This window comes from Procambarus clarkii, chromosome 65 (assembly GCF_040958095.1).
Source record: "Procambarus clarkii isolate CNS0578487 chromosome 65, FALCON_Pclarkii_2.0, whole genome shotgun sequence".
NCBI lineage: Eukaryota > Metazoa > Arthropoda > Malacostraca > Decapoda > Cambaridae > Procambarus > Procambarus clarkii.
Genome location: NC_091214.1, coordinates 18,627,095 through 18,653,770, shown reverse-complemented (window position 1 = coordinate 18,653,770; position 26,676 = coordinate 18,627,095). Strand labels below are relative to the sequence as shown.

General features: G+C 37.6%; 1 protein-coding gene across 10 annotated transcripts in view; it reads left to right on the top strand.

Moving 5' to 3' along the window:
• Positions 1-599: 599 nt before the first annotated feature.
• Seipin (lipid droplet biogenesis associated protein seipin) overlaps positions 600-26,676 on the top strand; it is a 33,939-nt gene continuing 7,862 nt past the window's right edge. For 2 of the 10 annotated variants that reach the window (XR_011223737.1, XR_011223736.1), the window contains exons 1-10: positions 606-782; positions 1,697-1,842; positions 3,491-3,669; positions 10,205-10,410; positions 13,952-14,173; positions 15,214-15,301; positions 17,783-17,901; positions 18,653-18,728; positions 19,406-19,630; positions 23,269-23,402. Coding sequence is in view for 8 of the 10 variants with exons in the window: in XM_069309498.1 (XP_069165599.1) it covers positions 720-782; positions 1,697-1,842; positions 3,491-3,669; positions 10,205-10,410; positions 13,952-14,173; positions 15,214-15,301; positions 17,783-17,901; positions 18,653-18,728; positions 19,406-19,630; positions 23,269-23,354 (1,410 nt within the window). In the remaining 2 variants the exon portion in view is untranslated. Of the gene's footprint in view, positions 783-949; positions 974-1,696; positions 1,843-3,490; positions 3,670-10,204; positions 10,411-13,951; positions 14,174-15,213; positions 15,302-17,782; positions 17,902-18,652; positions 18,729-19,405; positions 19,631-23,268; positions 24,682-26,676 lie in introns of those variants that run through there. The other 8 variants (XM_045763472.2, XM_069309498.1, XM_045763474.2 and 5 more) reach the window with 8 other exon arrangements.

Sequence of the window (26,676 nt, the reverse complement as noted above, 5' to 3'; positions counted from 1 at the left end):
GGGTGCAGCAGAGGGTTTAGCGTGGGGGTGTAGCAGAGGGTTTAGCGTGGGAGTGCAGCAGAGGGTTTAGCGTGGGAGTGTAGCAGAGGGTTTAGCTTGGGGGTGTAGCAGAGGGTTTAGCGTGAGAGTGTAGTAGAGGGTTTAGCGTGGGAGTGCAGCAGAAGGCTTAGCATGGGAGTGTATCAGAGGGTTTAGCGTGGGGGTGCAGCAGAGGGCTTAGCGTGGGAGTGTATCAGAGGGTTTAGCGTGGGGGTGCAGCAGAGGGTTAGCGGGTTTAGCGTGGGAGTGCAGCAGAGGGTTTAGCGTGGGAGTGTAGCAGAGGGTTTAGCTTGGGGGTGTAGCAGAGGGTTTAGCGTGAGAGTGTAGTAGAGGGTTTAGCGTGGGAGTGCAGCAGAAGGCTTAGCATGGGAGTGTATCAGAGGGTTTAGCGTGGGGGTGCAGCAGAGGGCTTAGCGTGGGAGTGTATCAGAGGGTTTAGCGTGGGGGTGCAGCAGAGGGTTTAGCGTGGGGGTGCAGCAGAGGGCTTAGCGTGGGGGTGTATCAGAGGGTTTAGCGTGGGGGTGCAGCACGGGGTGTAGCGTGGGGGGAAGTTGGTGGGTGTGTGTCAGCTGGCCTGGCTCGCCAGCTGATGTCAGTGTTCACAAGACGGTCGACGAGTAAGGACGTCGTGCCGCTGCTCTGGTCCCTCCTGCACCCTTGCCAGGGTAACACCTCTGAACATGGCTCAGTTACTGGGCAGTTACATTGATACCAAGAGAAAGGCAGCATGGAGGTATATAGAGGTAAGGCTTGATTTATGAGCTTTATCTCTGCTTATCGCGGGAGACCGAAAGGTCAGCATTATGGGCCCAGATAACGAGGACAGGGAGGTGATTATGTGCAGTATTAATTGAAAAATTGATCAGATTACAGTGGTTACTTAGTACAGTATATTGGTATATACTGTAGTTTATAAAGCCACTGAATAATGAAGGTATCCAAATAACGAGAGATAGTGGTGTGGCAATTTCTAGGAAGATGCATTTTTGTACTGTTTGGGGTTTCTACAATATTTTGACAAGGTCAAAATCATCCTTTTTTGGCCAGATGATTATGTTTTGTGTTTTGGAGTTGACATTGACGGGGTCTAGAACCTTTAGCAAGACATGTGTCTTAGATCTGAGGGCCTTAGTGTCTTAGACAATTCTTCCATCTATGAAATTTATTCCATTTACTTCTTTAAATATATATTTTTATAGACAGTTATTGTGGCTCTTCTTGACTGCAGTGCTCTGTAGTACACACTACTTGTTAATGAGACGATCTTCATATATATTTAGCGACTAGCCCAAGCATACATTTTTATCATAATCATCATGGTTCATATTAATGTTTATGGATACTGTTTTAAGCCAAATATTATCATTTTTACCTCAGTTTACCTGAATGTGCCTGACTTTTACCTTTCGACTGATTTGTTAGGTCAGTAGTAATGTTTTGCAGAAATTTTTGGGTTTTAGTAAGAAATGTAATGGAAACTTCATTGATATCATCAATACTATTTTATTCAGATTCCCAATTAATGTTTTGAAAAGCTTAAGCAAAGATATATACTGTACCTATTATTTCATTATGTAGTCTGAAGGCATGTTTCTTTGGATCAAATTTTATTAATGTTTGTGATAAGCAGTGTATTAATTATACCAAAATTTGACAGGAATGGCAGTCAACAGCCTATTCACTGGTTGTGTTCACAGCAACAATGATAGTCATGTTTTGGGCGAGTGTTTTTCTCTACACATCTTTCTACTTCACCTACATGCCGGAGGAATCTATTACTTGGCCAATAAATTTTCATTACCGGTAAGCAAGAGCTGTATTTCTCCCGATGACGTTGGTCGAGCCTCACTGGCATGGTTTGCCACACCTAGAGGAACACAAGTGAAGTTTTATTGTTTAAGGTTGAAGACTAGTAGATTTTTGTTATAGTTGTATAGTCTTTTTTGTTAAGTCATATAAATCCAGGTAGTCACCAAAATGATTGTGTTAAATGTTTTCATTATACATACTGTATAGCACATTATTCTAGATCTTTTTTTAAAGAGCAGTAGGTGAAATTTATAATTTGCAAAGATTAATGAATTATTTCAAAGTGTCATGTATGGGTGACAATAAACATGGCTTATTTTATTGAGACCTTTAAAATACAGTACTGAACAAATTTGAAGTAATTGGGATCACTTCTTTAAAATGTTCAATGTAAATCACTAGTGACAACAGTTGAGCTCAACAAGCCACAACGTAGGACAGGTAACAGATGTTTTCACCCATTGGTCATAGGATAATAAACCCATAGGATCACCTACCTCACAAAGCCGTAAATGTCAAGACAGTACAGTACACCAGTTCATAATTCAACTGTAAAAAAATTATCAGAAATTATTGGGGGACCTTAGACCTTCGTACTACCATCAAGGCCACCTGAGATGGTGGCCATCTGAACAATTCAGATTGTAGTTCCCATTATTGGAGATGAGAGGCTTGTTAGGTTTATCTGGGACCCTGCAAACCAATGACTAACCCTCCTCAGAATGTTGCCTAATTTCCAGGTACTGATGTTTATGCTAGGTGAACAGAGGCATCATGTGAAAGTAAATATGGCCAAACATTGTTCGGCCTCAGGGACAGGACCTGGGACCTTTTGGTTGTCAACCATCTGTTCTACAGAACCCTGTGTAAGGAGTGAAAGCAACCGCCCGCAAGAGTGTGGGAAGTGGTGAAATTGTTACCCGGTATCGGTGACGGGACGACACACGGCGCTTTGAAAGTTTATACTTATTTCACTCTCATGACATTAATTTTCTATGTACGTCATTCATTTTTGTGTCAATGTGTTCGCAATAGAATGTTCTATGTGCCCATAGGTAAAAAATATCAACAAAGCGTAAGTTAGAATAGCGCCAAATATAAAACAACGCTGGAACATATCAGTGAGCGTCAAACACACACGAAATGTTTTTACTTTTGTTATGTTTGTCAAGTTTATACTTGTTGCACACAGTTATTTTTGGTTGTATATTGATCGGAATAAAATTCCCTAAACAGACATATGCATATAATACATGATATGGGGGAAGCATTACCAGTATAAACGGCTAAAGTCACCCACCTGCAACCCGTTTGGGACAAAATACCATTTGATCGAAGTTATCCACACCTTTCATGAACTTATTGTACCATGCAGCCTAGTGGTTAATGGAAAAGAATGAGAGAGAGAATATAGATGTTAATCTCGCTTAACAAATGTGTACAGTGAATTGAGCAGTGATTTCATTATTATTAATGCAGAACATGCTATTCCTTTTCACACACTTTAAATTGAGGATAAAATTCAAGTTAGATAATTAACCTGCTGATCTATCCCATTTCTAAAACAGAGACATATTGCAGTAGAGTGTAAATAGCCAACCCAATATATAAATTTTTTCCATGTGTCTTGTATTTCTTGCAGTTCATGCCAGGAAAAGCCGGGTATCTGCAGCAATCCATGTGCCATTGTTGCCGTTACTGACCCTAATCGTGGCTCTGTCCTTGCCCGAGGTCAGAAATACCGTGTGGTTGTTGACTTTGAGATGCCAGAATCGCCCACAAACCAAAGGATAGGTAATGAAGATAACATGTTAAGTCTAGGTGTGTTCAGGATATGCTTTGTATAGAAATGGCTTGCTGTCAAGTGTGCTTTTGGCAAAAACACCATTACTGGACTGGTTGCTGGCAAAAATGGCACTTTAAAGTAATAATAATTAGACGAAACAGGTAGTGGGATGTATTAAAACAAGACTCACCAGACTCCCCCATGTTATAAATGTAGGATGTTGCACTCACACACACCAGTAGTTTCACTTGATACACTATTTATATACTGTACTTATTTATTTACTTATTTATATACAAGAATGTACATTGGGTTGTGAGAGTACATAACATTGGTGTTTGAGCATTATATTCTTGCAAGGCCACTAACATGCTATGCATGCTAGTGGTCTTGCTTCTGCATCACTACTTCACTAACTTAACTAAACGCTACTTAATTCATGCTTGAATCATTTTTACATTCGAGATACTTTAGGGAAAAGACAATTTTTCCAGTGAAGTTTTGTTGGTGTATTTTAGATAGTATATATAAACATGAATGTAGACAACAGATAATGGTGGTAGTGATAATTAGTTTCATGTAAAATTAGTCCATATGGGGAACTGCTGAAAGGTTTTGATTATTTTAAATACAGCGTTGGGTTGTGTAACTGACAAAAAGAGGAATGTGTGTAAGACAGAGGAGCAAAATGGTTAATACATTGAAAAATTAATTTAAAAACTTTGGTTGAGAATACTTTTGGCCATTGAGCTATCTGGAGAAGTGGTAAAGCCTGCCCTGATGTCTGATGCAAGACACTGCTGTAATGTGAACACATCAAGAATTGGAGCAATAAAAATGGCAAAACTTGTATATTTAAAACACTTGCAAATTAGTAAGAGTAGGTCAGCTAATGCTGTTAGTGCAAATTTTAGTCTTAAAATATATCAAAGCCACTAACACGAATGGAGAGGTGTAAAGTGCAGATTTCAATACATTGTTAGACTTGAGGAATGTGCCAATATGGTTTGGTTATATTGAACAAATAAACAGTATTGAAGAGAGTGAACCCTGAGGATAGAAAGAGGAAGGTGGTCATGATGGATAGAAATGGTAACTGAGGAGTGAATAGTAAGTGGTGATTAAGTTAACAGCTCAAGAGAAGTGATAGGGAAGAAAGTTTGGTAAAAGCAGTTTGTGAAGAGGGAATAAGTTTCCACATGTTTGTACGTAACAGCTCTCAAGGAGCACCACATCCCATCATGAAATGATGGGAACTGCTGTAAATGATTTGCTGAAGTGTGGTAGTACTGGTTCTCAGTGATGCTGTGACGCCTGTAAATGAACACCCACATCCACTCGCCAATAATCTTGTCACCGTGCAATAAATATTTAGTAGTCAACCTACCTATCGATGTACTGTACCTGTGTGGATTTTTACTACTTAACAGACTGACCTTTGTTCTTTTCAGTTTGAGAAGCTTTACACTTGTATAAAGGTATATAGAAAGGTATAACGGACACATGTAAAACAGATCCAGGCCTTTTCTATAAATTCGTTAAAAGCAAGCTGCATGTAAAGGATAAAATCCAGAGATTGAGAACCGGGAACAGGACTACTGAGAATGAAAAATGTGCGAAAGGCTAAATGAACAGTTCCAAAGTTTGTTTGTACAAAATGAGGATTTCATAGAGCCGGACCCAATACCACTTCCAGAGCATGCCATAGAATACATAGAGGTATCTTAAGATGAAGTGGAAAAATTACTCAAAGGACTAGGAAGCAATAAAGTGGTTGGACCTGATGGAGTTTCACATTGGGTGCTGCAAGACTGTGCAACTGAGTTGAGCATTCCACTCCAGTTAATATTCCAGACATCCTTGTGCACAGAAATTTTAGCAGATACTGTATATGGAAAAAGGCAAACATGGTACCAATTTATAAAAATGGTAGCCGAGAGGAACCTCTAAATTATAGACCCGTCTCATTAACAAGCGTGGTAGTCAAAACGCTAGAAAAAATTGTTGAAACCAAATGGGTTGAACACCTAGAGATATATACAAGATATGTACATATATATATGTACTGTATATACAAGAAGGTAAACACAGAAATCACAATAGCATGATGCATCAAATGAACAAATCCACAAGGGCCGTGATGAGGGTTCGAATCTACGTCCAAGGGGATCAAAGAATATTGAGAGGTGCGACATGGCTGCAATTCTTGACCATGTCGTGGCACAATAGATTAAGGAGCATCTGGGATCCTCTCGAACGTAGGTTCAAATCATCATCACGGCCCTTGTGGATTTGTTCATTTGTTTACAAGAAAGTACATTGGGTTTATGAGTGCATATAGCATTGATGTTTTTACATTCCTGCAAAGCATTTTTGGTAGGTCCTTAATCTAACAGATTATTTTAAGTAGATAATTTGTAGCCAAATTGGAAGAATATTAACAGGTACAGTACATTGTAAGAAAATTTTAGGATTTTTTTTATCACGTAGCAAGTACATTGTAGCATAACTTGCGTTCAGCATAACCATGATATAAGTTGATAGCAGTGATTACAATGGTGAAGCTGCATGGCTTAGGCACATATATTAGGGGAGTGGGTAGCACAAGATACAGTTAGAGTTTGAAGCACTAGGTAGGAAACTATGAAGATGAAATTAGGTACTTTTCTGTGGAGAGCCCCTCCAGCACCCTGTAGCTGACTGGGCTGATATGTATGTATTAGATCATGGTATCAGTCAATTCGATGGAGTTCTATCCTACCGGGGACCGCAAGGCAGAACCTGGTCCCCCCTCAGAGAGGTACGAGGAACAATGGCCTATAGAAACCCCCATGTGGTTGAAAGCATTCTATGTCTGCCATCTACAGGGTTAGGCATATCCAGAAAGGTAGATGTCCCAAAAGAAACAACTGGTTAAAAATTGTGACCGAAAGTCAAACTAGCAAGCAGAACTCCCCAAACTGAAAATGAGCAAAACAAAGTTTTCTTTTCAAAACTGTGGTAGATGGTTGGAACAAGCTAAGTGAGAAGGTGGTGGAGGCCAAAACCATCAGTAGTTTGAAAGTGTTATATGACTAAGAGTACAGGGAAGACGGGCCACCACTAGCATAGCTCTCATACTGTAACTACACTTAGGTAATTACTTTCCTAATGCAGTCCCAGTGGCGTAGTGGTAAAGCACTTGCCCGGTGCTTCGCGAAACTTGGCCTGGGTTCGTATCCTGACTGGGGAGGATTGACCGGGTGTCAATCCTTAACTGTTGCCTCTGTTCACCCAGCAGTGAATGAGTACCTGGTTCTTAAATGATTTGGCAGATCGTATTCCGGGGAAAAATTAGATTTAAGGACCTACCTGAAATGATATGCATGTTAGTGGCTTTACAAGAATGTAAGAACGCTTGTATATATAAATAAAAAAATATAAAATTTAGGTAAATACTTGTCATGGTAGCTTCCAAACATGACTGCAATAACTATAATTCTAGATGCTCTTTTTTTTTCTATAGTGGCAGTTTAAAATGCAGTTGTTCTTTTGCTACAGTATAATATCACCTCCATAGACTCTTTTTTTTTTTTTTTTTTTTTATCTCCAAAACCCCATACATTTATAAGAATGCCCATGGATTATAGGACATTTTGGTTCAGTACTTTGGCATTATTATCTGCTGAGGCTTTCTCTCAATTTATGGTTACTGTACTTGACACACATTAGCAAATAGCAGTATTTGGAGTTGCATACAACACCTTTGGTGTTGCGGCATTCAACTTGGCATCGTGTTGGCTTGGGACATGTCCAGAAATATTATGAGTGGCTTAGCTAGGCTCAGGGTTCGGGTGTTTTTAATCCCTAATAAAAAGGGACGCATCTCGTCATGTGAGGCAAGCAGATTTTAACTAGGCAAGAATCAAATGTTTTAACAATAATTTATTTCACTAGATCTCATTTTCCAATTGGTAGATCATGGTAACTCGGGGTGACAGTCATAATGGTATTATAGTAAAAAGACACACTTATTTAATTCTACTACGGTACTGTGCTATTTTTCTTAAAATGCGTCATATTTGCACTTGAGCTGTCTCCTTGCACATTAAGGGTGTTTAGGGTGAAAATATTTTATGCTATTTATTTCACTTTACAGCTTAATGTTTAATGTAAAATACTTTCAGGTTTGGGAATAAAATTAGATCCCATACTGTAATTTTTTCTTAATAGTATATTTCCTATAAATTTTCAAGGTCATTTATTAAAAGGGTGCAAACATAATTAATTACACAGTACTGCATGTTATATTTAGTTTAAATTTAATTTTTTTGTTGTAAAATTTTGGCTTTTGTATTTTTTTAATGGATGTGACCAAGACATCAAGTGTACTGCATTAGATAGAAGTATTTTATATGCAGCTTTAGTTGAACTGGCCCCGGGTAAAAGTAGATACTGTAGTAGTAAATTTTGCTTGAGGTTGTTAATTGAGAGTAAAGCTTGCTTGAATTTGCTTATTGTGAGAGTAAACTTTGCTCAGGGTATTTACTGCGAGTAATCCCTGCTCAAGGTTCTTAATTGAGTGCGTAATTCTTGTGTGATGTTCTTAGTTGTTAAACTCTTCATTGCATCATAACATTAGGCTAGTTGAATTGTCCATTGGACATGACTATAAATGTACTATCTGTTCCCCAGACATGACTTGGTAAATGTGCTTTGTTCCCCAGACATGACTTGGTAAATGTACTATGTTCCCCAGACATGACTTGGTAAATGTGCTATGTTCCCCAGACATGACTTGGTAAATGTGCTATGTTCCCCAGACATGACTTGGTAAATGTGCTATGTTCCCCAGACATGACTTGGTAAATGTACTATGTTCCCCAGACATGACTTGGTAAATGTGCTATGTTCCCCAGACATGACTTGGTAAATGTGCTATGTTCCCCAGACATGACTTGGTAAATGTACTACTGTATCTGTTTCCCGGACATGATTTGATAAATTTACCTGAATTTACCTGAGGACCACCATTTCCAGTGGCCTTAAAAAAGACAGGAAGCTGGCAGCTTGTCAAAGGTCCCCCTATTTTTCCTGATGATTTTGAGCTGGATTGTGAACTGCAGCAGTGTTTTGGCATTTACAGCTTCGGTGGGTAGGTGGTGCCATGGGTTTTATAGCACTGTGGGTTAAAATGTATCTTCTGTGTTCTGTCCTACATTGTGGCTTGTTGAGCTTGCACCATTGCTCCTTCTGTGTGTTACATTTGACGTTTTAAAGTTATCTGGATCAATGTCGTCATGATTGTTCAGTCAGCAAAAATGTTACAATATCGTGGCTGAAAAGAAATAACCCAACCCCAGTAAATCATCTTCCTTCCCCAGATATCTGTTGGTAATATTGATTATTTTTGAATGATTATTTGATTAGAAGTTCATGCATTTTTATATAAAAGTTTAATATTAGAAGCAACTCATGGATAATTAGATATGAGTGGTATCATATGAATCATGTCAGTTGTATGGCATATTCAGGTCACTCCTGAAAGTATGCAACTCTTACAAGAGGCAACAGCTTCAAGCTCAATAATCCACAGTGTAGGACAACAGATACTTTCTCACTAGTTCAGTAAAAATATTTTGGGGAATCTCTTACCTACCAAAGCTGTTAATACAAAGAGTGCTATTGTTCAAAATAAAAACAAAGAAATCCTCGATTAATAAGTGGCCTTCCACAAGCTACTTCTGTAATTTCCACCATATAGCAATCACTAGAGGTGCCATGTGGTGGCAGGCGAGTGTGTATCTAGGTGATGATCTTGCCATGAAACACGATTTCACTGCAATCCTGAAATCCCAGACTTCCTTTTGGTGCTTTAAACGATCAGATTCTGATCCTGGACCTTGATATTATGCTAGTAGGTCATAGTCCTAATTTATTTCCTCAAGGTTTAGTGTCTTCTATGTTGTAACCTATTTGAGGTGGGTTGCTGAGTGACCCACCACAAATAGGTGTTTCATTACACTAAATGTAAAATTTTTCCCCATTTGCATTTATGCTGTAGAATCTAAAACATCTACAGTGTGTATATAAAGAAACTAATACTGTATATTAAAGTGTACTCCAATAATTGACCAAGTTCCTCTTTGTCCATGAATCAGGAATGCTACATCTATATTGCTTAAGCACTTCTTTGTATGCAAACAATTTATGAAGCTGTGACAAGCAAAATGTTGTCAGCTATTCAAGTCTATTCCTCTTTGTGTTTCAATACATAAATATAAACCGAATATACCCGGTAATTACTTTAAATGTCATTGTTTATATCGTGAGCTTCAGTATGATTCTTTTATTCAATTTTCAAATAATAATACATTTATTTTCTAGATGAATTTTGTTCATGTGTGACGTGAGTGATTGAACTACTTTAATAGCACAGGTATAGTGTATTAACTGAGCATTCTAATATTTTTTATATTTTATCTTTATAATAGTTATATAAGAGAAAGAAGGGGAAGGAAAGTCATGTTATCCCTCTCCCCCCCCCCCCAAAAAAAAAAATTAAATGATTCTGCAAGTATACCAAATCAGCAGGTATGTTCCTGATCAACATGAGCATGAAGACGCATACAGGGGAAGTGCTTCGTGAATCCTCACGCTCCAGCATGCTGCGTTATAAGTCGCCTCTTCTGCAAACAATATCTACCATGACCTTTTCTCCCTTACTTCTGTATGGTATACAAGAGGAGAAACAAATGGTGACGGTGGAACTCTTCTCTCAGTACGAGGAAGACCCGGTTTGTGCCATTGCAGAATTTTAAGACTATTGTCATGGTTTTTGTACAAATTTTCATCTAAATTTTGTGATTATTTCCTTTAAGTAGTGTTAGTGTATAATGGATTGAAGTAGTTGGTATAAGTTGTTTGCACCTATAAGTGGCTTTGTACATTTTTCTTTTGCATCGTTTCTTAAGTACTGTAGGACTTAATTTCAGTAGCTTAACGAAGTATTTGTCAGCAAATTTTGTGACTTGATTATAGACCCTTTGCATGTGATGTCACGTTGTCACATGTTTAACCCTTGTGTTGCTAAGGGCTAATTGGCCTTTGTTACCCACAGGCACATAACAAAAAAAGAAACAAAAAAAAATAATTTTTTCCTTAACCTGTTAGTGTTCCCTGATCACAGGAAAAATAATAAAATATCGTAAGTGGCATATTTTGGCCGCTATAGGGCGGGGAAGTCTGGCAAAAAAAGGCGCTGACTCGGCATGCTTCCGAAGCGGTTTGCTCAGCCCCAGCTGTCAGGCAGGAGTGGCCACAAAGATATAATTACCTAATTATTTCAATGTCTCTGAATGATTTTTCTTAGTTTTTTTTGCTGTAATATTATTCAAAAGTGTGTAGTATGATATGTTTATATAATAAAATGTGTGAATCATTGCTGTATTCAAAATTATGGTGTGCATATTATTAATTCAATTATTGTGTTCATAAAACAATAAACAAATACTTTGCTGGTTATTACACTATATACACAGGTTATATATAAGTATCTGCATGTTTTGTTCACCATAATGAACCACTAAGTTGATATTGTGAGTCAAAAAGCAGCGAGGTGTGGCCACCACATCTACCAGTCAGCCTCTTGCTGCCACTCCCTCTCTCAATGACTCCTCACTCACCCACATCCTCCTCCCACTATACTGTTTTTGCTTTTATTCACTATATACAGACATTATATATAAATATCTAAATGTTCTGTTCACCATAACCGTTCATCTAAGCTGGTATAGTGGCCAAAGAGCAAAGTGGCCACCCCTACCCAGCGTGACAAATCATGCAGATGTCGCCACCTCCCTCACCAAAATGGCTTCTCCCAACACATCTTTTGCTGTTATTACACTATATATATAATATATATATATATATATATATATATATATATATATATATATATATATATACATATATATATATATGTCGTACCTAATAGCCAGAACGCACTTCTCAGCCTACTATTCAAGGCCCGATTTGCCTAATAAGCCAAGTTTTCATGAATTAATGTTTTTTCGTCTACCTAACCTACCTAACCTAACCTAACCTAGCTTTTTTTGGCTACCTAACCTAACCTTACCTATAAATATAGGTTAGGTTAGGTTAGGTAGGGTTGGTTAGGTTCGGTCATATATCTACGTTAATTTTAACTCCAATAAAAAAAAATTGACCTCATACATAGAGAAAAGGGTTGCTTTATCATTTCATAAGAAAAAAATTATAGTAAATATATTAATTCAGGAAAACTTGGCTTATTAGGCAAATCAGGCCATGAATAGTAGGCTGAGAAGTGAGTTCTGGCTACTAGGTACGACATATATATATATATATATATATATATATATATATATATATATATATATATATATATATATATATATATATATATATATATATATATATATATATATATATATATATATATATATATATATATATACACACATTATATATATATATATATATATATATATATATATATATATTATATACACACATTATATATATATATATATACACATTATATATAAGTATCTACATTTGTGTTCACCATAACGAAGCACTAAGTTGGTATGCTGAGTGGCAGTGACAGCCCGCCACTGGCTGTCACTCCCTCCCTCCCTCACCTCACCTGACTCGCCAACATTCTCCTTCCACCATATAAATAAAATATATATATATATATATATATATATATATATATATATATATATATATATATATATATATATATATATATATATATATATATATATATATATGTCGTACCTAGTAGCCAGAACTCACTTCTCAGCCTACTATTCAAGGCCCGATTTGCCTAATAAGCCAAGTTTTCCTGAATTAATATATTTACTATAATTTTTTTCTTATGAAATGATAAAGCAACCCTTTTCTCTATGTATGAGGTCAATTTTTTTTTATTGGAGTTAAAATTAACGTAGATATATGACCGAACCTAACCAACCCTACCTAACCTAACCTAACCTATATTTATAGGTAAGGTTAGGTTAGGTAGCCAAAAAAAGCTAGGTTAGGTTAGGTTTGGTTGGTTAGGTAGACGAAAAAACATTAATTCATGAAAACTTGGCTTATTAGGCAAATCGGGCCTTGAATAGTAGGCTGAGAAGTGCGTTCTGGCTATTAGGTACGACATATATATATATATATATATATATATATTATTTTATATATATATATAAAATAATAATTTCATATCAAAACAATTATCAAACTGTACAGCATTTTTAGTAAGGCTAATAAAAATACTATATTAAACATTTTGCTAAAAAAAATCATGATACATTGGGTGGGGGATTGTCAGAAACACAACATCCTTTTCCAAAATTCATATTCTCAATTGAAATATGCCCTTAAGAATAAAAGGATAGTATTAGCTGGGTATGCAAAAATATGCATTCCAACAGGCATAAGACTATTCCTGTTGGAATGAAATTTAATTGAATTCATTGTATTTAATAATTTATAATTACAAATTGAACTTGTAAGACAACATCTTCCATGGCTGAGGCGATTCTTTCATATTAATGAACTGTTCATACATACTGACTTTACATATCATATGCAGTACTGTACAGTATAACAGTTTATATTTGGACTCGGATTGTGCTAGTAGAAAATATCCTAGCACAACTAAAAGCTTAAGTTACTTGTTTGGAAAAGCTAGCTAGTTTATTATGCCAATCAGTCCTCAACTCAATTCATGTCAATCCTCAACTGTATGCCTCTGTTCACCCAGCAGTGTTTGGGTACCTGGTTGTCAAACGATTTGTTGGTCATATTCTAGGGAAACTAGTGGGTAAGACTTACCATGTGCTATGGGAAGGTAAAGCTTTCGGCCTGCCTGCTAACAGGAGTCAGTAGCCGTCTGTTCTTATACCTGTGTAAAAAATTAAACACATACAGTAATAGATTAAGACATTGAACTTCCCTTGTTTTCTTAGCTAAGAAAGTTAGCAATAATGAATTATAATAGCTAACCACACCTTCTGGAAGAATTAGGTTAATTAGGGTAGTAAGTGATTTTACCACCTTCATATGTTGTTGCATATTTGCTCCTAACATAAACTAACTAGTAAGTAAGTACATGTGCGATCCATTGTGTGCTCAAGTCTTCCCGGGGGAAAAAGTGTGTGCATTTAACTGCAAGAAACTTAAAAATTAATATGATGCTATTTGTTAGACTATAAGAATATAATTACACCTCTCCTTTGCAGTTTCAATAATCCACACCCCTCCCTCCCCTCCCTCTCTCTCTTATAGGTGATACCACTCTCTGAGGTTCATGTAGAGCTGCAGACCCGGTTCGTAGAACTATATGGTGCACAACTACGAATTCATGCCGTTTTCTCTGGTCTTCGTTACCTTATGTATCACTACCCACTTACAGCAGCCACCATGGGTATTGGTATTTGCATGATGTTCCTCTCTGCTGTTGTGATCTTCAGCTGGTACCAGTTTTCTGGACCCACCTTGAATGCCAGGGTTTGTAAACCAGTTTCCCATGCATTTATCTTGAGAAAATTGTTGTTTCTTTGATGCACGTGCATACTCATCGTTAATGAACATGAGTGTTTGATATGTACCGTACTCTCATAATATGTTTAAATTAAATATATTTTATTAGGGCTGAAATATATATTTTTAATAGTTCAGTAATAACATTAATTTGTTCTGAATATAAATTAAACTTAAGATAAATTCCTTTGAAAAAAAGCATGTACTTGTACCTGCAAGCCAACACATGAAATTTTTTATTTATAGTATTTTCATTTAATGGTAATGGTGCTTAATTTTTTCCTTACCCTGTCACTGATGTTCATCATTCCTCAATATTTGCTACACAAAAATGTAACTTTTCTACTCATAAAATTCATTTACACCTTTCATACTTTTTCAAATGAAGGAAATGTTATACAGTCCTCTTAGTTGCTCAGATCAACTCCCCTTCCTTAAAATATCTTTAGATTGTTTTTAGATTGATTACTTGTTCAGGAACTTATAGACAATAGGACATGCTATACATAGTGCTGTACTTTCATAATAAAACACACACAAAAATAGGATTGGAAAGGAAGGGGAAGCATGATAAAAAATGGAAGAGATGAAAGTAGATATTGTGTGGGTGAGAGCAGTGTTAGTAGGGAGGAGTGGATGTAATTAAGCAAGAGTTGAACTACTGCTCGATACCTGCTTGATGGGGTCCTAGGAGTTCTACTCCCCATGCCCGGCTTGTACAGTACTTGAGGAAGACTTTGTGAATGCCACTCATTTATTTAATAGGAAATAATTCCCCGGACAGATAAGAAATCTGCTTGCAATGATAGCACATTACTATCCATGGTTTGGTATATTTGGCATATGAAGGTCTTCGAATATTTGGCATATGAAGGTCTTGGAAAAGCTGCACATAATATGATGCTAGTAGTGCCAGTAAAGCACTACACAGCAAGCATTGTGGAATATCTTTGGATTTTCCACAGTTGGTGCAAAGTTGTCATTGAAAAGCCCTCAAAATTTTGCAGATTGGTGCAAATCAAATGGCTTACCCTAATGGCAATGCTCTACCAATTTCTCAAGGCAACAGCAAGTCAACTAACTCAACAAATGAAGGTATGTATCTGTTTTATGTGTAATATGCAGCTTTTCAGTATACAGTAGTATTCAAGATTACAGTAAGTTGTATATCTTTATACATATTTACCTGAGAGCCACTAAGACTAGTGGCCTTGACAAGGACAGGAAGCTAACAGCTTGTCGAAGGTCCCCTCATTTGCTTTGATAATCTTTTCCAGTTGGATTTTAAAATTTAACAGTTTTGGCATTTATGGCTTCGGCAGGTATGCAGTTCCATGGGTATAACCCTGTGGGTGAAAAAGCATCTCCTGTTCAGTCCTACATTGTGGTTTGTTGGGCTTGAAACTGTTGCATCTTGTTTGTTACATCTGAGCTTTTGAAGAAATTGTCCGGATCAACGTCCTCCAGATTGTTCAGTACTATTTTAAAAGTTTCGGTGAGATCCGCTCTGTCATGCCTGGTTTGCAGTGTTGTTAGGCCTGTCCCCCTCAACCATTCCTGATATGTGAGATGACTTAGCTCTGGAAGGACTTTTGTTGCCCGGTGTTGCACTTTCTCTGGAGCAACTATGTTTTTTCTGAAAATGAAGTCTCCATGCTAGGATACAGGAATCCAAATAGGGGCACATCAGAGATCTATACTGTTGAATCACTACCTTCTTTTCCTTACCAAGGGTTTGGTTAGTTTTTCTGACTGCTGCTCCTACCTGTTGTGCAACTTTTAGTGAGTGCTGGATTTTGACTCCAAGCCCCTTTTCTTCTTCAATCTGCTGCAGTGTAATGTTATTAATTTGGCAGTTGTGGCATGGATTGCTATGCACCACATGTAAGGTCTTGCATTTGTCGATATATTACAAAATGTGTGCTTTTCAATTGAATAAGCGGTAATTTGCCTGAGTGCTGTACTTAAGGACTATTCTAATTCACTCGAGTCAAAAAATCTATAACTATAAGAGAAAATGTCTGTATCTGTTCGAGGTTGAGAGCCTGGATGCTTGGGGCTAGCTTCTCCTAACTCTCCAGTGGGAATGGTTTAGGGGTATAGGATGAACATAGACTGGTTGGGGTCTCCAGAATTCGAGGGAACTGCATGCCATGGAAGAGGAGGGGCTATAGGTGTCAAATTTTCCAAAGCTTGAAGACAAGAAAAAGAGGAGATATGATCACTAAATAGGGAATTGACAAATGAATTCTTTAAAACTGCAACTTCAAATACAAGAGGGCATAGATTCAAGTTAAGTAAAAATACAGTACAAATATCAAAGTTCTCTTTTGTAAACAGTGGTAGATGGTGTGAACAAGTGAGGTGGTGGTGGATGCCAAAATTGTTGGTAGTTTCAAATGATCATATACCAAAGAACAGTAGAGGGAAGATGGGACACCACAAGCATAGCTCTCATCTGGTAGCTACACTTAAGTAATAACATACTCACCCCCACAACTGATTTTGATGCTGTCTGCCAACTTTGCTTGGCAAAACATTTTAAATAAAAATTTCAGTTTTTTATTTAATATGAATAATTACACACTGATATAGGAAAAAAAAAATGTCTAATCATCATACTTTGCAGCATAAAACAGTCGATCCTCCCATAACTTCAAAGTCTTTTTCAAAGCTGATGAGAAACTATTAATTTTATTAATTGTTCTGAGAGGGAAGAGGAGAAGGGGAGAGATCTATTTTTTTATTAGTTTAGCATTGTGACACATTATGTACTTATATCAGGAAAATTTTACTAACATTTTAATAATAATTCTATGGCCATACAGGGTGGAAACAAATTAAAACAACCTTCACCATCTTAAAAGCCCCTTATTTTTTTCTGAAAACAAAGGGGAAACCATTATAATTTTAAAATATTTTGTACTGCTCGACTCCTCCCACTGCCAAACCACTCGCATGCTAATGGAAAACTATATTATTTTTTTATGAGAAAGATAGAGAGATAGTGAAAAGACAGAGAGAATAAGAAAGTGACAAATAGAGACAGGAATACACACAGATTGACCTGTAGAGAGACCAAGTCAACCAGGGCAAAGAGAAAAAAGAAACAAGAAGACAGACAGACACAAAGATAGGGAGAAAAGAAAGAAGTGGGAAAGAGGGGATGAGAACTGGGGATGTTTGAAGAGAAGAGAAGAGATGGGAGATGGGAGGTGAGAGAGAATGGAGAGGGGGGAAGGTATCTTGGAGAAGAAAGATGATAGGGAAGAGGAGACGAGATAGGGAGAAAGATGGAAAGGGGGGAAGGTGGGAAGGGTAAGGAAAGAGAAAGGGGAGATTAGAGAAGGGGAAGGGAGACCTGGGCACAGCTGGTTCAGCCAAGTACCCCCCCCCTAGTAATTTATATACAGTAGCACATTTTACTTAGTCTTCTTTCTTTAGTGAGAATAGTGTAGAGAACTTTTACACGCAATGTTTCCAAAAGACAGAAGATGTATAGTTTATCATTGTTGGAAGAGGTCCATACCTTACCCATTTCTTTTACTATTTTTAAGAGGATGTCTTATACTACAGAATCTATGGACGTCTTGGAACAAACCGTGAGCTCGACTTCCTCTCCCAAGACATCAAAACAGTCTCCTGACAGTTCAGTTCCTGGAAAGGCCGCTGGAAGTGAAGAAGCTAAAGAGAAGGTTGGTAGTGATGCAATGTTCAGTACGGTGCTTTAACCCTTCACGAGATATCTGGGAAATATTTTGGTTGCTTTGTCCTGTGTTGAGCAAGGATGCTTATTAATTCAAATCTGTAACTGCAGGTTATCTTGAAATTCACTTTCAGATTGTTGTACAATTAACATTAGCATTTTAAAGAAGCAGGCATTTTTTTTTTTTTTTTTTTTTTTTTTTTTTTTTTTTTTTTTGAGATATATACAAGAGTTGTTACATTCTTGTACAGCTACTAGTACGCGTAGCGTTTCGGGCAAGTCCTTAATCCTATGGTCCCTGGAATACGATCCCCTGCCGCGAAGAATCGTTTTTTTCATCCAAGTACACATTTTACTGTTGCGTTAAACAGAGGCTACAGTTAAGGAATTGCGCCCAGTAAATCCTCCCCGGCCAGGATACGAACCCATGACATAGCGCTCGCGGAACGCCAGGCGAGTGTCTTACCACTACACCACGGAGACTGCATTTGTAGTGAATGTGCATGGTGACATGTCACCGGCTTGTGAGTGAGTGGTGGCTGAGCAGATTTTCACATTTTGTCTCTTGTTCTTTATTTCTTGTATCTCATTTCCATTAACTGCAGGAGTGTTTCCAGCACTTTTGGATACTGTACCATCAAATACCATTATCATTTCAATTTCACTTGCTGGCCAATCAATAATTTATTGTACAGTATTAGGCACAGTATTGTCATTTTACTAGTATATTCTTTTATCAGGGAAGGTCTGATCATGTGGAAACAAAGAGACGTGACAGCGATGATTTTGAGGTGGTCAGCTCATCAAAGATGCCAGGTTAGTATCAATATTTCTCCTGTAAGCTGTTTTCATTTCTGAATGTTGCTCTTTATATTTGTTTCATCTTTGGTGCCAATTCATATTGCAAATACTGTGTAATTTAGATTTGCATGGTAAACTATTGTCCAAGGTGAGTAGGATAATGCATACAAAATTTCCTTCAGTTTTGAAGAGCATCAACAAGGGATTTTGATTTGTGGAACCAATTACTAGTACTGCGTAACGTGGTGGAGGTGGGGTACTGCTTCGTGAATCTGGGCCCCCTGCTCTTTAGCTTTGCTCTGTATATGGCTGTGCAACAGCCTGAGTTAGTTCTTTGGTTATGCTACTGCTTTAATGCCATTTTATATTGCTGCTCTACAGACAGACTAGTAAGGAAGAAGTTATGAGTTGCTAATGCACAGATCTGATGAGGATGTACAGTGTGTAGTTGGTTCTGTACAGTATATAGTCCTCTTTCTATATGTAGAATGTGAAATTTAATCATTCAGTTTAAAGGGGGATTGAAAGATGAAGTAATTTATTTTCTTCACCACTTGGTATGTCAAGTTGCTCCTGTTTTGTAGGCAGTGTATCCCCATATTTTGTCCTTACAATATACATTTAATATGTACTCTTAATTAATTAAACTGTTCATTAATACAAATAATAAAGAAAATCTTTAATTTCAACAGATGAAATAGGCTGCCATAAAGTATCAAAACCAACTGTCTGTCTGCCAAGTGAGGTAGACAGTAGACAGGGATCAGACGTTTTCGGTAGTGATGATCATGGCTTAACAGGTGAGGCAGTTAGTCAACAGTTACCAGGAATGTGCAAAAATAATGATGACGACATTTCAGGTGAGACAGACAGCAGACAAGGCTCTATATACGATGACCAGGACAGTGACAGTACAGGTGAGGGGGTTCACAATCTATAAAAACTGTAGACCAGCTTATGTGGGTGTTTGACAGCTTTATTTGTAGGGTGACTGTTGCTTGGAACTCAGTGTGTCATGTTAAAGGCGTATAAAATATTGACATCATCTAAGCTAAGTACTGTAAGGTACACTGTGACTTGTTAATAATTAAAGTGCTACAAAATTGCTTAGTTTCACATGCTCAAATTATCATGCTAATATTTACTATACCTGTTTGTCAGCCACTGTACACTGTAGATTACTCACCAAGATGAATTTTCCATAGTTGAACTTTGGCTCTTGGACCTTTTAATCTTTAATCAACTGATGTACCTGTTGTTACAACCCTATATTCCATTTTTTCCCCTTTCAACTACAAGAGGTTTACTTCATTTATTCTCTCCTCATTGCTCATTCTTCTCAGCTCTGGGACTTTCCTGATGGCATGCTCTGGACATTCTCCAGCTTTGTATTAATCTGGGAAAGGAAGCATATTTAGACATATCCAGATCTCCTTAGTTCAGCTACTTATCTTTCCCAAGATACGACCCACAACAGTTGCCCAACTCCTGGGTACCTGTTCACTGTTAGGTAAACAGAGGCATCAGGTGAAGCAAACATTACACAAACTCATGATGTATCAGCTGGGATCCGACTGTGTTCATCAGTGCCACAGGATACGAACTCTTCGCTAGTGCTCCATATTAGTAAATTGGTCTGACATGTGGTATGTAAGGTCCTTAATGAATTATTATTCAAATTTCTAAAGGCAGTTCTCATGTTGGTACAGTAAAAATTACTTACTGTTTGATGATTCCTGGTTGGTGTAGGTTTAGAGATGTTTTCAGTATAATGTCAATCCATAGATCTTTTGTTCCTGACTGGTTCCAGGAGGATTTCCTCTCATGCTTTGTACCTTATGTCTGGCGTCTTGTTCCTAGTACCCTGCTTCATTAATTTGTACTTGAGTGAAACTCAAATAGCAGCTTGTTGGAATATTCTTTAAATCTGTCTTGGTCATTTTATAGTTTCATGCAATCTTCCATGATATGTTTCCCCACATAATTTGTCAACAGGAATCTTGTATTTTTGTTGTAGTCAGTGAACCCTATGGCTTATGAAGGAGCTACTGCACTACACAAATATAATCCCAGGTCTTCATTGTACTGGTTCTGTACTTGTACATCCTCTCTTCCACAACACATTAACCAGAGACAGCATTCACTGTCCTACTGGCTTGTCATACTAAGACATGTTACTGTCAACACCTTCCTTCTCTAGGAAACACCTGTGACCTCGATAGTCATTAACTACAGCGGATAGCGGTGTCCCAGTTGCTGGCCACTGACTGACTCGGATACCTGCTCTACCTTGTAACTGTACAATATTTCTCTTATTATTGCTAAGCTGTGTTTTAATATCCCTTGTCTGACAACTCTCACAGGTTTGTTACATTTTGGAAGAAGAGTAACTTCCTGCTCTCCATTTTGTACTTTAGCTAGGCAAGCTTGCAATTATCTCTTGTATGTGCCACTTTAGAAATGTTAAGTGGATCAAATTTGTTATATAACTTTTGCATCTTGAGTGTCTAAAAGCTCAGGCCTTTCATGCCTAACAGTTTCCAGTCCTGTAGCCCTCAGTGTATCCGGGTTGGCCTACATGAGCAGATTTTATATATGCAGGTGTGGTCTCCTTGCTTGTGTAGAATTGTCAAGAGGGGGTCATGCAAGGGATTTGTGAAGTTAAATAATTTGAATTTCCTTGTTTCTGAAGGTATTTTTAACTTCATAGTCTGTTGCCGAGTTTTAATAGATACTGCTTATAATGCTACATTCAGTGGTTGGTAACTGTAATGTGCAATGTTGTTCCATTTGTAAAGCTTTTTGTTTTTTAATGTATAGTATTAATGTATGATAACATTTGTACATTCACCTTTATCCTGTTCCCTATTTTCAGAGTGGGGGAGGCATTAACCAGGGAAATATGTAAAGTAATGTAGGGAATTTTTTTAAATAATACTTGACCAATAAACACAAAAGTCTCTTCACAATAGTTTGTTACCCCGGCACTTTTTATGCACTGTTCATTCCAACCAGAGCCTCTCACTTCTGTTGTCATCTTTCTGCCCCTTTTCATTTTCTGCCATCTTTCTTTGTCATTTTTGTGCTTTACCTCTTTCTCTTGACATCAAAAATACATCACAGATTGTCCATTTCAACTACTCAAGAGTTGAAACTGCTTCACCTCTTAGTTGAAACTAATTTCAACTACTACAAGATGACAAGACACCTGGTGTTGCCCTTCAGCTATATCTTGCTCTGGTTAGGCCCCATTTAGATTATGGAGTTCAGTTTTGGTCGCCATACTATAGAATGGACATAAACTCACTTAAACCAGCTTAGGATGACAGTTAATCCCCCAAATTAGAAACATGTCATATGAAGAAAGATTAACAAAGCTTAAATTGCATTCACTGGAAAGGCGAAGAGTTAGGGGTGACATGATAGAGGTTTACAAGTGAATGAATGGACATAACAAAGGGGGATATTAATAGGGTATCAAAAGTATCAACACAAGACAGAACACGAAACAATGGGTATAAATTGGATAAGTTTAGATTTAGGAAAGACCTGGTTAAGTACTGGTTCGGTAACAGGGTTGTTGATTTGTGGAACCAATTACAGCGTAACGTGGTGGAGATTGGGTCCCTCGATTGTTTTAAGCATGGGTTGGACATGTATATGAGTGGGATTGGGTGGTTATAAATAGGAGCTGCCACGTATGGGCCAATAGGCTCTCTGTAGTTACCTTTATTCTTATGTTCTTACTCGAACCTAATTTGTGTTACTTGTGCAACACTAGCATCTTGTACTAGTAGAAATAATTAGATGGTTTAATTTTAAATGTGTGTAAAGTGCTAAACTATATATTTACTATACATCAATGTAAACAAAAGTTTACTGGTTGGATAGTAATTTTTAATTGCAATACCACATTGTATATTTTAATTAAACACTATAATGCAACTTTAAAAGATACATTGTATATCTAGAGATATAAGCCCCATATTTACAGCTATCTTGTGCATACACTCGTTCTCAAGCTGAGATTGAGGCTCTATAAGATTGTTCTGCCGTCTGTTTTTCCTCTCTTACATATAAAAGGCTTGGCATCAGGTAGTTTCTTGGGAATATGTAAAATATGAAATGAGCATAAAGAATATAGATTATAAAATTAAAGAAATGAAGTATATTTACACAATACTTATTAATTATTATATATAGGTGCCCTACGTTAGTCTCTATTAAACAAGCTTGTGGTGACCCCAGTCATAAAGGAACTGCCGTTACCCATTTCTCTAGCTCCCTGCACCCTTTTTGTCTTCTTTCTTTCCCTGCCTAGTCCAGCAACCAGGAGGCCTGGTCGACGACCAGGCCGTGGGGACGCTAAGCCCCAGAAGCACCTCAAAGTAACCAAGGTAGGCCTACGACCTCTTCTCCCTCTCTCCCATCCAAATTTACCTGTTTAAAATGTATGGAAGGTCAGGAGTGTATTGTAAATTGTAGTAATTAATTTACTATACTATTTAGTTTCTTTGGTACTTTTTTAATGCCTGTAATATATTTTTCCTTTCAGTCGACTTCAGTGGTTGCAAACAAGTCTCAAGCGCTGATGGTGAGGAGGATTGTGTCATTCGCCAAAGAATACAAACTGCAGAATAGACACATTACAAGTCACCGAATGTTTATCCATTCAGTGAATACATATAGGTATTCATGATACTTGGTATTGTTACATTTTAAATATTCATTCCATGAGTGCCATTTATATGAAATATTAAGATTTTTCCATTAATACAGAATATATATACAGTATATACATGTGTGCTATAATAGTGCTATTTTCTGCAGTGACTGCTCAAGAAAGCATATGGAATGTTGTGTGAATTATTGTTAGTAATACATATTTGTGTGCCTACGGTGCCAAGATATATTGGCTTCGTGTTAGTATTCTTGTTTGCTGCATAAGTCTCAATGTGAATACAGAATTTGAGAGTATTAATTGCTATGGTTTGTAGTGTGTTGGTGGTGCATCAGTCATATCATTAGTCTCTCTTGGTTTGTGTATGCTTTAAGTTAGTGTTCTTAATTAAAGGGATAACTTTGCTATAGTATGTCTGTGTTTAATACCTGAACAAGGAGCATGCTGAAATGTCTTACAGGTCAGCACAGTTTAGGAGTCCCGGTAGTACAGTTGGGTTCATTCTTGATGCACAATCGAGAGTTCTGGGTTGGAATCCCTGGGCGGACGGGTCATTTCCTTTCACCTAATGTACCTGTTTACCTAGCAGTGAGTAGGTACTCAGGAGTTAGTCAGCTTGTTGTGGGGTTGCATCCTGGGCAGGGTCTGTAATTTGACTTTAGAGGGACCTCGATAAAATCCTAACGTGTATGAATACACTCTAGCTTCCTGTCCCCCGACACAGTGAATTAAATACTGTATCACTTTTACCACTGAAGGTCATAATATATTTGTAATTAAGTGTACATTCCATGGGGAACATTTATGCTGGTCAGGTATATTTAACTTTAACCTAGGCTTTAACCTAGTCTTCCATAAATTATTAAAATCAGAATATAAAATGTGTCAAATTCAGAACATTTATTCATATTAATCTAAATTTTTTCTTAACAGTTTTGTTTGCAATAATGTGTTAGCCATTCTTTCATTCTTGTAACTACATTTTAATAATTGCCATTTATCACTAGTAGCCTTCGAACAAAATATAAATGCAGCTGTTTGGAAAATAAGTAAATGAATTGGTTTACTCTAACCTGTTTAAGAGTATTGGTTTGAGACCGTATATTAGACCCCAGCGCTGCCTAACTATATATAGTAATCGTACTTTTGGTTATGGGGAATAAATTTATCTCGACTAATGTATCTCAACTGTAATGCCACAGTATATTGGTCAAGTTATAGGTTGAACATAATGGGATACAAATCTATTTTATGAGCTCTCTGTGAATAAATTGTGTAACTATGTCAGACGTTCATCATTTCGATGCTACATTAATTGACTTATGTCCGAGGTGCACATGTCCGAGGTGTGTGCACGAGAGTAGTGCTAACCAAAGCAAGTGACTCCTGCACCAAGGGTATCACCTTACTGCCTTCTCCTGGGGTATGAAAATTGTTATAAAATAGTATATGAAATCTTTGTTTTGTAGGCCAAAATTAGGTCTGAGAGATTGCTGGAAATATTTTTAATACAGTATTTTTTTTTTCCAAGATCATTGATATGCAAAGGTGGAAAGTGATACTTTATCATTAGAATTTGCTTAAAGTGAATTTAATTTAATTTTAAATCAATGTACAGTATATTAAATATTCTGTTTCCTTACAGTTTATCAATTTGCTTTTATCAATACAATATTAGTCAAAGTAAATTACATTAAATTAAATTGAATGTAGGTGATATAATAAATGAATGAATGCAATCTTTAAATATATCTAATCTTTTTCACTACTATATATTGTTCCTTTTTTCTCCTGGCCTCCATCAGGAGATTAAAGGCATGAGTGGACTATGCACAGGAAACCTTAATGTGTTTTATGTATGCTACCATGGTACGAGGTCACTTCTATGGTTATCTCATGCTCCGGGGGGGGGGGGGGAAGCAACACACTTTTGGTTCTTGAGTAGAAGAATAGGAGTAAAACAGACGGTTCAGCGAGGCCCGACAGTCTATTGGATAGTCTAACTGGTAGACCTGGCATACGGCTGTGATGGTGGTGGTGTTGGAAGTTGCCCACTTGGGTCATGTGGGCATTGGAGGATTGGTATCTCTTTTGGTCCCCTGGACTGCCATTTGGACCCTCTACCGCTTAATATATTACCTCCTGGGTTGCTTCAATGCTTGTGCCTTCCTTTGTTCCTCCATGGTAGGTTGGGGTTACAGGAAAGTGGTCTTGTGTATTTTGCTGTATGCACACTCAATAAACACGCCACTCCTCTCTCACTTGGGGTGGTGGGCAACCAGGCCCGAGAGTTGGAGTGATCTAGAATATCGGTTCCCCTCCTTTCTCCAAAGAGGGATGCTCACTACTGGATCTAAGCCTCTTGTTTTGTTGCCCTGATGTTACTTCATCCTCAGCTTCCCCTTTTGATTCTCCATGACCCTGTTGTGTCCCTGGCAGTGGCATCTACTGCATTTCTGGTGGTAGCTGACTTGTCTAATGGTGTTTCTCCTTTACCGAGTGTCGTGTTAATGCTGTATGCTCTCGTGCTTCTAGGAGATGTTAACATCATAATTGGACTTGTATCGATACCAATGCCTTATTCCCTCCCTCTTTTCATGGCATGTTTCGTCTACTGAATTGGGCCTAATATTCTGATCTCTCGTATGCTGACAGGTGGGTGCTGATGAGTTTGTCCTAGTGTGGTCTTTTGGTGCAGACATTATTTTCCATCTCCAGGAATCTAGCTCTGGCATCATTAAGGCTCACTCCCAGGAACAAGTTAGCTTCGTCCCTGTTCTCAACAACATTGAAGGGAGTCGTGCTTCTTGTTACAGAGGATCATTTGTGTGCTAAGCTCGAGAGTTTTAAGATCTTACATCTCCTGCATTATCACTAATAATCCTGTTCTCGAGATCTTGAAGAAGTTTCATAAGATTGTGGGCAAGTTTGTTCCTAGCATAGCATCTGTTATCATTCGTGATTCCTTTATTTTTGAGCCCATTTTAGTCGCAAACAACTAGATTTTCCCATCTCGGCTGTCAGTATAGGTTCTCGCCTTCCTTCTATCTTCCTTGTCTTTATGTACATGCCAAGTCTCACTTCTTATACTCCTGATCACCCTTATATTGATTATTTCACTCTGAATTTCTGTCTACCCTGCCCTTATGCCACTCCATGATGGTGGAATCTGATGGTATGCATTTAAAATGCTCTGCCACCTCTCGAGTACCTTGTTGTACATGTTGCATATTTTTACCCACATTTAGGATACTGGCTCAGTCCCTGAAACCTGACTTGAGG